Source organism: Mustela erminea, chromosome 13, assembly GCF_009829155.1.
Source record: "Mustela erminea isolate mMusErm1 chromosome 13, mMusErm1.Pri, whole genome shotgun sequence".
In the NCBI taxonomy this organism is placed as follows: domain Eukaryota; kingdom Metazoa; phylum Chordata; class Mammalia; order Carnivora; family Mustelidae; genus Mustela; species Mustela erminea.
The window spans coordinates 81,567,749-81,578,741 of record NC_045626.1 but is presented as its reverse complement, the minus strand read 5'-3'; the positions used below and the strand labels follow the sequence as shown (position 1 = coordinate 81,578,741).

General features: G+C 47.9%; 2 protein-coding genes across 2 annotated transcripts in view; both read right to left on the bottom strand.

Annotated features, from left to right (window-relative positions):
- Nucleotides 1–5,584: 5,584 nt before the first annotated feature.
- On the bottom strand, nucleotides 5,585–7,947 carry LOC116571524 (splicing factor 3A subunit 2-like; the record flags this gene model as incomplete). Its single annotated transcript, XM_032309476.1, has 2 exons — nucleotides 7,896–7,947; nucleotides 5,585–6,273 (listed from the first exon to the last, which is right to left on the bottom strand). Coding segments are annotated over exons 1-2 (741 nt in total), but the record flags the coding sequence as incomplete, so codon positions are not given.
- TBX5 (T-box transcription factor 5) overlaps nucleotides 6,860–10,993 on the bottom strand; it is a 62,916-nt gene continuing 58,782 nt past the window's right edge. Inside the window, exon 10 of the transcript XR_004277921.1 lies at nucleotides 6,860–6,879. The gene's annotated coding sequence lies outside the window, so the exon portion shown is untranslated. The remainder of the gene's footprint in view (nucleotides 6,880–10,993) is intronic.

The following is a 10,993-nucleotide window of genomic DNA, read 5'->3' as shown; positions in this document are numbered from 1 at the left end:
CCTCACCTGCCAGGACTCTTGCCGGCAGATGGCTCATAGCTGCAGCCTCTTCAGGAGTTGTCCTTGCCACGACCTCCTAGAATTCTTCCCCGGATCCTTCCAGAAAATCATTTTGGGATCACTCCTTTCTGAGCTACCTCTGTCCCCCACTGTACAGACTCTGTGAGGTGTCCTTATCAGACTACATTTTCCTCTCTTGGTTTACTTAAATGTCTTCTCCGCTGACCTATGAAGATAGACATGAAGGAGCTTTCCAGAACAATGTTCTTCAGATAGTAGAAGCTAAATATGAATTTATTCAGGCTCCTTCTCTAACTAGCTGATAGAAGTTTGGCCAAGGTGTATGAAACCGGCTAACGGGAGTGTTACAGAAGTTGGTGGGGACTATAGAACTTCTCTCGCCGACTGAGCTGGGCATGGTTCCCCGGTGTGAAATCAATGGTAACAATGGCATATGTTTGTAAATACTTTCTTGTGCATGCTTTTTAAAAAGATTTTGTATATTTATTAGAGAGAGCGCCCCAGTAGAGGGAGGAGCAGAGGGAAAGGGAGAAGCAGACTCCCCACTGAACAAGGAGCCCAACCTGGGGCTCGATCCTGGGACTCTGGGATCATGACCTGAGCTAAAGGCAGATGCTTATCCCACTGAACCACCCAGGCACCCCTTGTGCATGCTTCTTATTCATCCTTAGTATTATTATAGTCACTAGTCACTATTTTAAGTCTCGGCTGTGAGTTCATGCTGTACCAGCCCCTGAGGTGAGCACCTTACCTACATCATTGTATTAATTCCTTCCATTAATTAAGAGGTAGTTACCACTTACTTCGTAGGTGAGCAAGCGGAGTCTCTCTCAGAGAGGTTAAGTAACTTGCTTAAGGTTACCCAGCTAGAAGGGAATGGAACCAGGGCTCTAATCCATGTCTGTTTGGCTCTTAAACTCCTTGATCTTAAGCATTAAAGCAGTATTATGCTTGCATTCTTGAAAGCCAAGCAAAGAGAGAAGGCCTACTTATACCCACTTTACAGAGCGGAACCTGTGGTGTGGACGGTGAATAGGAAATTCACAAGAAGTCACTTAATAGGTCTACACAAAGGGCACAAAGATCAGCTAAGCTCCTGGAAGCAAGTGTTCTTATTAAATTCAGAAAAGGAGAGTGAGGTTCAGAAACCAGCACGTCCGAGGAACACGCACTCTCCCTGGGATGTCTGGTTTCGGACACATGTGTGAATTTAAGCACTTGGCCCCAAGCAGACACTGGAGGGACGGGAGCTGGAACTGACGAGAGGGACGCCAGCAAGGGGGGCTCCTGACAGATGCAATGTTTCACGCGGGACCATTCATCCACATGATGGATGGGAGGCCGTCCGGCTGCGCCCCGGGTCCCAGTGAAACCAGCATCCCTGGGAGACGCGCTCCCCATCCCACAGCCCCAGCCCCTTCCGCACTTGGACTCGGAGCCAACAAGCCCAAGGCCGTCTGTCTGGCCCTTCCACCCCCCCCCCCCCAGCAACTGAGCTCGCTGTGGAACCTTATCAAGTGTTTCCTGCCTCGTGTAAGTACCTAACATCGCCTGTGCTCACCCTTCCTGCTCACCCCCGCCCCCGTGCACCTTGGCTATAATATCTCCCCCTCATAAATCACACAGCCATATTAACTGTCTCTCAATCAATCTCTTCCAGGTGTTGGTTTAGACAGTCTCTCAAGGCAAGTGTCTCTCCCCTCGAGGCTTAGGCGCTAAGAGCCCCATCGTCTGGGAACAGTTTAAAGCCAGATAGCTTCCCTTTCTTCTCAGGGTCTCTTGGTTCAGGCTGGAAACCGCCAGGATCCACAGACGGCAGAGGGCTTCCAGAAACCCAGGAGACCAAGGTCTTTCTCCATGCCCAAAGGCTTGGTAAATACAGGCCATTTGATTTTTCCAAGATGGGGGATTTAAACCCCAAAGCTGGGGCTTGAAGCTGAAACTGCTATCTTCCAAATGCAATTGTTGATATTGGTTAGTTTTAGACAGGTGTTGGCAAGGATGCGGAGAAAGGGGAGCTCTCTTACACTGTTGGTGGGAATGCAGGCTGGTGCAGCCACTCTGGAAAACAGCATGGAGGTTCTTCAAAAAATTGAAAACAGAGCTACCCTATGACCAGCAATTGCACTACTGGGTATTTACCCCACGGATATAAATGGAGTGATCTAAATGTTTCTAGCAGCAATGTCCACAATAGCCAAGATATCCATCGACAGAGGAATGAATAAAGAAGATGTGGTATATATATATATATATATATATATATATATATATATATATACAATGGGATATTACTCAGCCATGAGAAAAATGAAATCTTGCCATTTGCAACATCATGAATGGAGCTAGAAGGTATTATGTTAAGTGTGATAAGTCAATCAGAGAAAGAGAATTATCATATGCTCTCACGGGTATGTGGAATTCAGGAAACAAGGCAGAGTATCATAGGGAAAGGGAGGGAAAAGTAAAAGAAGATGAAATTAGAGAGGGAGACAAACCCCAAGAGACTCTTGGTCATAGGAAACAAACTGAGGTTTGCTAGAGGGAAGGGGGCTGAGGGTATGGGGAAACTGGGTGTTGGACATTAAGGAGGAAAAATGATGTAATGAGCACTGAGTATTGTATAAGACTGATGAATACCGAGCTCTCCCTCTGAAACTAACAATACACACTATCTGTTAATTAATTGAATTTAAATTCAAACATTTTTAAGAAGTACGAAGAAAAATAGTTGCCACCTAAAGGGAGGAAAATATTGGTTCATTCTAGAAAGTTGACGTTCCACATTGCCTGCCTGCCTTTTGGAAACATTGGTGGGTGTAGCGGAGATCATGCTGGACATTCATGAAATTCCATGTCAACCCTTTGTTTCCCGGGATCCCTCGCTAGGTTGAAGACAGGTGACTAGTGCTGCCTGATGGGAGGTAGATGGAAATATACCCACTACTTCCGGGTTCAGCCATGAGACTCCCTGCACAACGTCTATCACCCTCTTCTGCTCTTTTCACAATGAGTTAGGGGGCTGCGTGCATAAGACGGAAGGAGTCTGCATCCCTGAATCACCACCCGGAGAACAGCCCTAAGGGCTGCTCAACCCGTAGTAGACTGTGATGGCAGTGAGTGTGACAAACCACTGAATTTCAAGGATTTGTTACTGCAGCGTTGCCTGACCTACCCTGACTAACACAATTCTGTTCCAAAAAGTCAGTCAGCTTGTGAGCTATGACAGTGACCCGCTTATGTGTCATCTTCTGGAATTTGTCTTTACTTGCAAACGCCACAGTGGTTGTGATGAGCAGTATATCTAGTGGCAAGGGACATCAACGGTTGGGATTAAACTGAGTTTACTGCAAATGAGGCTATCAGTTTACTGTGCAAATAGGCTTTGGATTTCATCCGGGAATCATACAACAACAGTTAAGCCTGTTGTCCCAGGAGTCAGGCCGACTTGGTTTGGAATAGCTTAATCCCATTCTAACGTGTAGACTTGGGCCAGGTTAACCTTCACATGCTCATCGGCAAATAGGAATAGTATTTGTAGCAGGTGCCAGTGCTGTTGTGGTCACTGTGGCACCTAGATCCTCCCCATCCCCTGGAACATTTGTCAGCTGATAATCCGCAGCTGTCAGACAGTACCTCATCGACAGAAACCCATCTCATCCAAGGTCACAAGCCTTTCCAGAGACAATTCACCTCCAATGATGGGTGGATGAGATGGTGTAAGTTGATACAACTTGGGGCAACCCTGAAAGGTCATCCCAGAAAGACTCTTAGATGATCCCCAATTACCCCGCCTCTTAATTCTTGCGACCTCCCATAATCCCTTCCCCATGAAAGCACATAGAACCTGTAACTTGCCTCTAACAAAAGACCACGGCCTAGGGGAGGGGAGGTCACTTCCGTGATTGTATCGTATGAGACTGTCACATCTATCTTGGTATCAGACTCTCTCCCTTGCTGACTTTGATGAAGCAAGCGCCCAGCCATATGGCAAAGAACGAAAGAGGTCCTCGGCCAACAGCGAACAAGAAACTATGGTCACAGTCCTACAACCTGTAAGAAACTGAATTCTGCCAACAGCCACATGAGGCTTAGAAATAAATCATTCCCCACTGGAGCTTTGAACTGAGACCATAGCCCTTTCGGGGCACTTTAGCCTGAATCAGAGGACAAGCAAGGCTATGCCTGGACTCTTTACCTGCAGGAACTCTGAAACACTAAATGTGTGCTAGTTTAAGCTGCTAAATTTATAATGAATAAGACCGGACTTTCTGTGGGGTCAACTACAACCTTCCTTAAGGCTTTCATCACAGAGCACCAGGTGATGTCAAGAATTGTTGAATCCCTATACTGTCCACCTACAACTAATATAACACTGTATATTAACTACTGGAATTAAAATGAAATTTGAAAATATTTTAAAAACTCTTCATCCCAGCCCTGCTCCTCCTCTGCCTCCTTTCCTTCCCTCCCACAACTGTCAGTCCTAAGAGCACTCCCTAAAAATCCCCAAGCACCCTGAATTCCAACTCTGGTCTGCTTCTCAGAGACCCCAACTTGGGATGCAGCTCCAATATGCACTTGTTCCTTTTCTACTTGGCTGACAAGACTCTTATCTTGACGACTCCATCCTTCTCAAAGTGACTCTGTGTTTCAGCAGTGACAGGTGCCCCCACCGAGACTGAATCCGTAATAGACTAAAACCTATCATGAAAACCCCATGGTAATCCCATTCTTCTTGCCTGGACCCTTTAAGGATGAGGCTCCAGAGCTGAGACCAAGGAGATTTGAGAAGGTGCGTGTCAGGAGCTTCTAGGAAGTAGACACAGGAAGGGCAGCCCCTCCATTGCCCTTGAACATCACTACACCTGATTGTAGGAACTGGAACCGTGAAGTCAGGTGACACCTGTGTGGAGAGCTTATCAGAAGGCCCAGGACAGCAGAGCAGGAAGTTGGAAGGGGGCTAGGGCATCATGGACTCCATCAGCCCTGGTGGTGCCCACCTTGAGAGCTGTCGGATGTAAATTTTCTTTAGAGCAGCTGGATGCATTCTGGTGGAATCAGTTTAGGTTGCCTCTCCATAGGGTGGACAGGAGAATTGAATACAAAGACACTATCGTAGCGGTGGTGAAAGGCTCCTCATAGGAACCACCACCACCCACCCACCACCACCCCTGGCTATGGGAGGGGTAATTGACCAAGCGCTCCAGCTGCTGCAGTTTGAAACCCATTGCCAAGTTTGCACCACGCTTCCCTTGGATTGCTTCTAGCCAAGGGATACTAGGATGAGTGCGTTCCTGGGAGACATGGGATTTCTCTGACGGATGACTTTGGCATAAGCACTTGCCATTGGCCTTGCTGAACCTTCTTAAGAACTGCACTGCAGTCTGAGACTCTTCCTACCCAACCTTCCTCCCTCCCTTCCTCCCTCCCTCCCTTCCTTCCTTCATCCAGGAGCTCTGTGATTGTGACCTGAGATGAAGGCAGATGCTTAACCTACTGAGCCACCCACCCACACCTGGTAAGTATTTTTTTAATGAATGATTGGATGGATGGGTGGATGGATGGATGGATGGATGGGTGGATGGATGGATGGGTGGATGGGTGGATGGATGGATGGGTGGGTGGATGGGTGGATGGATGGGTGGGTGGATGGGCGGATGGATGGATGGATGGATGGATGGATGGATGGATGGATGGGTGGATGGGTGGATGGATGGATGGGTGGGTGGATGGGTGGATGGATGGGTGGGTGGATGGGCGGATGGATGGATGGATGGGTGGATGGATGGATGGGTGGGTGGATGGGTGGGTGGATGGATGATGGATGGATGGATGAATGGAGGGATGGATGGATGAATGGATGGATGGATGGGTGGATGGATGGATGGATGGATGGGTGGATGGATGGATGGATGGGTGGATGAATAGGTGGATGACAGATGGTTGGATGGATTGATGGGCAGGTGAGTGGGTGGGCAGATGGATGGATGGATGGATGGATGGATGGATGGGTGGATGGATGGATGGGTGAGTGGATGGGTGGGTGGGTGGATGGGTGGGTGGATGGATGGATGGGTGGATGGATGGATGGGTGGGTGGATGGGTGGATGAATAGGTGGATGACAGATGGTTGGATGGATTGATGGGCAGGTGAGTGGGTGGGCAGATGGATGGATGGGTCAGTGTATGACAACACTTCCTTCTTTGTCAACTGATGTGTTTGTAGCCAAGTCTGATATTTCTTAAACGCTAGCCCACAGACCTAAGCTAATATACTTAGTTTTCTAAGGACTTTTTATTTCCTTTATGTCAATGGCAACAAGAAATCTGAGACCCCTCTGGCTTCTTCCTTAATGTGCCTGACATTTCTGTAAATGGGAAAGGGAGTGAAAATGTACATTTCATGACAGTTCTGTCATCCACTGAGACCATTCATTGAGACCTTCCCTAGGAATGCCAGACAGATATCCTAGGTTCCCATTTGGACCAGTGAGGCAGAAGATCCTGCCTTCAGCTCTGCCAGTGACTTGCTGTGTGACCTTGCACCAGCCTCTTCCCTCTTTGAGCTTCAGTGTCATCTGTCCAAGATGGGGATTGGATGAGACAGTATCTGGATCTCTCATCCTCCTTGTCATGATCTGTCATTTAGGATATGTTCTGTTCGAAGTAACAGTCAAGGGACACCTGGGTGGCTCAGTTGGTTAAGCGTCCAACTCTTGGTTTTAGCTCAGGCTCTGATCTCATAGGTCATGGGATTGAGCCCCATGCTGGGCTCCATACTCATTGGGAGTCTGCTTGGGTATTGTCTCCCTTTGCCCTATCCCCTGCTCTCTCCCTCTCTCCCTCTCTCTCTATCTTTCTCTCTCTTTCAAAAATGAACAAATAAATATTTTAAATAATTAAGTAACAGTCAAATAAACCATAACAATATTAAAATATCTTGGTTATTAATATGTCATTTAACAGAAGTCTGAGGGTAAAAATCTCCTATCTGTTGCTTCAGCTGCTCAACAAATTTATCAAACTGCAGATTTTTTTTCTTATCCCTTCTCTTCACTCTATTTAACAAGGCTTCCAGTCTTATCCTTGTTGCCTCATGGTCACACAATAGCTGCCAGAGCACCCATATTGCATTTCATTCCACTGTCCAAATCCAGGAGAAAGGGACCGACAAAAAATTGTTCCCTTTTAACAAGAAGGAGAATTTTTCCTAGAAATACCCCACAGGAGGATTCCTCATGATTCTTGGGCCATGAATCACATGGCCACCTCTTTTTTTCTTTTTAAGTTTTATTTATTAGTTTTATTAGAGAGAGACAGAGAGCATGGTGGGGCGGGGCAGATGGAGAGGGAAAGAGAGTCTCAAGCAGACTTCCCTGCTGAGCATGGAGCCTGATACAGGGCCCCATCTCATGACTCTGACGTCACTACCTGAGCCAAAACCAAGACACCAGCCAGGCACCCCTCCCCTGGCCACTTCCAACTACAAGCAAACATTTAACCAAATGAAAGGAATGGGATTGCCATGGGTGTGCTATTGCCTTGATCAGGGCAAGACAAAAAGGACATGATGAGGGCAGGAACTGATGGGATCTGCCCGAGAGGCCTCAAAGGTGGGAGGGCATCCAATCTCAGCAGGGCAAGACAGTCACGCCTGAAACAATTTGAGGGCACCTGTGGGCACATACAGAAAACAAGGCAAAACAGAATGCCCAAGTGCTGAGCGAGTGTGGCTATTTGGGGTGCAGCTAGAGGAATGTAGCGGCGAGGAATCAGAGGTGAGAAGGGAATGAGCATGAAGACAAAGGAGACTCTGGTCCCTTGCTTTCTCTCGCTGCGTCCCCTCCTTCTGTCCCCACCTTTGCACTTACTGTCCTGAAATCCCCCCTGCCCCAGCTCACTGCACTCCAGAGAGCTTGTCATCGCCCAACACAGGACCTGGCGCATAATAGGTGTGCAACAAATGGAAATTAACTGATCAGGTGTGAGTGGAGGGGCTCCCGCGCGAGTCCCCCGCGCGTCTTTCTGCTTCCAGCCTTTCCCCTCTCCTTTCTTCAGTCCAGGTGGGGCTCTCCAGCCCCTGGGGGTGGGACAGCCTCCTGGCCCCTCTGCTCTCCCCCACCTTGCCCAGAGACACAGAACAGCTTTGATCACTAACAGCAGCCTTCTGGGAAGAAAGAAAGAGAGAGAAATCTGGCACTTTAAGCTCCCTGGCCATGACACTTATTAATAAAATGAGTGGCTGTCAGCCTCTGCTCCAATCAGCTGTCCATAGCTCAGGGCACACGTGAAGGCTCGGGGCAGCCCCAAAGCTGGGGCTGTGGGAAGAGAACAAGCAAGAAGTCTCTGCCTCCAGATATTAAATACATACATAGGCCCCGGCCTCAGCAGAGAAAGGTCTGGTGCCCCCAGACAATGTCCCATTTCACTGGATTTTAGTGGACTATATCCCCAATTGTTTCCTGTTTTCCTACTGTAAAGTCACACTTATAAAACCACGAATACGCTCTGCTTGCTTAAAAAAATTAAATATTTTTTTATTTGGGGAAACAGTTATTTTTCATAAAAATGTGTTCTCTTTTGTTTTTATAAAACTATGTTTTGATATTAATGTGTAGTGGGGTTTTGTTACTTTTAAATAAATCAACATTTAAAAAAAAATTAACCTTGCCGATAAGGCCACAAGGACCCCAGCCCCACCTTGGTCCCCTCAACATCTCCCAGGAAGTAACCACTACTGACAGCACCGTTGGGGGGCGGGGAGATACATCTTTTTAGAACCCATTTTAGGCTTGACCCACGGTACCTCACGCATTAGGTAGCTAATTTGCCTGTGTAGCCATCAGTATTCAGACTTTCCCAGTGGGGCGGGTTGATTATTTTTTTTCTTTTCCAAGTGGCATCTCCTTGAATAGACGATTCTGTCCCTGGTTTCTTCCATTCAGTGATGTCTGGGGATCTTGCCTCATAGACACGCACAGATCAACCTGGTTCTTTTCACACTACACAGCATTTCTGAAGGGAGACAGAAACCTAGGTTATTCTGCTCTGACTGTGCATTAAAACACCAAGGTGAAGGTGTTTAGGAGGGTCCTTCATAAAATCGGGATGCCTGGGTCCCTTTGCGCACAAATCGAGTGAACTCAGAGAGCGGGCTCTAGGCATCAGATGTAAGAATTCCTGGTGATTTCAGCCCACAGCCATGGTCAGGAGCTATTCAAGGAGTCAGTCTCCTAGTCATGCATATTAAGCTGTTTCCAAGTTTTTTCTGTTTGTTTTGTTTTGTTTGTTTGCTTGTTTGTTTGAAAGCCTGCTGAGTCCTTTGTGCATTCTTCCTGAGGCATCTGTACGGATTTCCTGAGGGTGGGGGGGGGGTCATTCAGAGTTGGATAATCCCTTTCCCTGGCAGAGGGCTGTCCTGGGCGCTGCGATGTTGAGCAGCAACCCACACAGACATCACGACAATCAAAACTGTCTCCAGACATAGAGGAACAGGATTAGGGGGTACAAACTTCCAGTTATGAAGCAAACAAGTCACGGCGCTATAGCGTACAACATAGGAAACGGAGTCAATAATATCAAAACAACTCCACGAGCTGACAGTATCTACACTTAGCACGGGGGTCACTTTGTAAGATACAAAAATACTGAATCACTATGCTGTATGCCTGAAACTGATAGGATATTCTGTATCCATTGTATGTCAGTTAAAAAAATGTCTCCAAAGGTATCCTGTTGAGTCAGTCAGTGAAGTGTCTGTCTTCAGCTCAGGTCATGATCCCGGGGTCCTGGGATCGAGCCCCGCATGGGGCCCTCTGCTCAGCGGGGAGTCTGCTTCCCCTTCCCCCCCACCTCTCTGCCTACATGTGATCTCTGTCAAATAAATAAAATAAAATAAAATAAAATAAAATAAAAAGTGTTCAGACATGGCTAGATTCTGGGGAGCAAAATCACGCCTGGTTGAGAACAACACCTCTGGGGTAGGGATCCTGAAGGAAACTGGCTGTATTGGGAGGGGTGCACCTTTTTTTCTTGGGAGTTGACAACGCTCCAGAGTGCCCAAGCTGATTCGCAATCTATACTTTCCTGGGAATAGCCCCCCGCCAAACATGCTATCCCTTCATCCCTGGGTCTCTGGATTCAGATTTGGGGCCATACTCCCGAGCACCTCCACTTTTCACACTGCCTCCTGCAGCCCCGAAGCGGGGGCATGCTGTCACACCTAGGAATACAACTCTAGAATCCAAAATCTGGAATGTGAGCCTACAAGTCGGGAGTAGTAAGAAGGGTGAGGAGGAGCTGAGTTCTTTCTGGTTTTCTTCTTTCTTTCCTTTTTGTTTTTTTTAATTCATTCTGCTGAGGGGAGGGGAGGATAGTTTCTTCATCCTGCCCCACCCCCCACCTGAAATTTCCAGAATCAGCCTCCTTAAGGGGATACGATCTGCATCCTGGTTGCCGTCTGAGTTTTATAGGCAATGAGTTCAGTGAACAAGACAAGGTAAGCGGCCGCGAGAAACAGAAAGAAGCTTCCCAGGTCTGTGTGCATCTGTGCTTACGTGCATGTGTCTGAAAGAAAATTAAATTCACAGGCTGGGAAGCAAGAGGAGGGGGGAAGAGCCGCAGGCCCAGCCGGTCATGTCTCTTTAAGAGAGATAAGCTGCCTGTCCCATCCATCTCTTTGACACTATCAGCCTGTTGTCTAAAGTACTTACAGTTCCCTCCTCGAGAGGAGAAGCCTGACATGGGGGGGAGGGGGGAGGGGAGAAAGGGAGGCATGTAGGACAGGGCGCCCTGGCTGGCCTGCTTCCCCAAAGAGCAGGGACGGGGGCGTGCAGAGTGAGGAGGTCACCCCTGGCTCTGGGGCCTGTTTTTAGATCAGCCCTGAGTGCTGGGGAGATGGTCCCGCCCTGGCTCCCTACCTGGGACCCCATTCCCAGGGGAACCACTTGAAACCGAAGCTTGTTGTTCT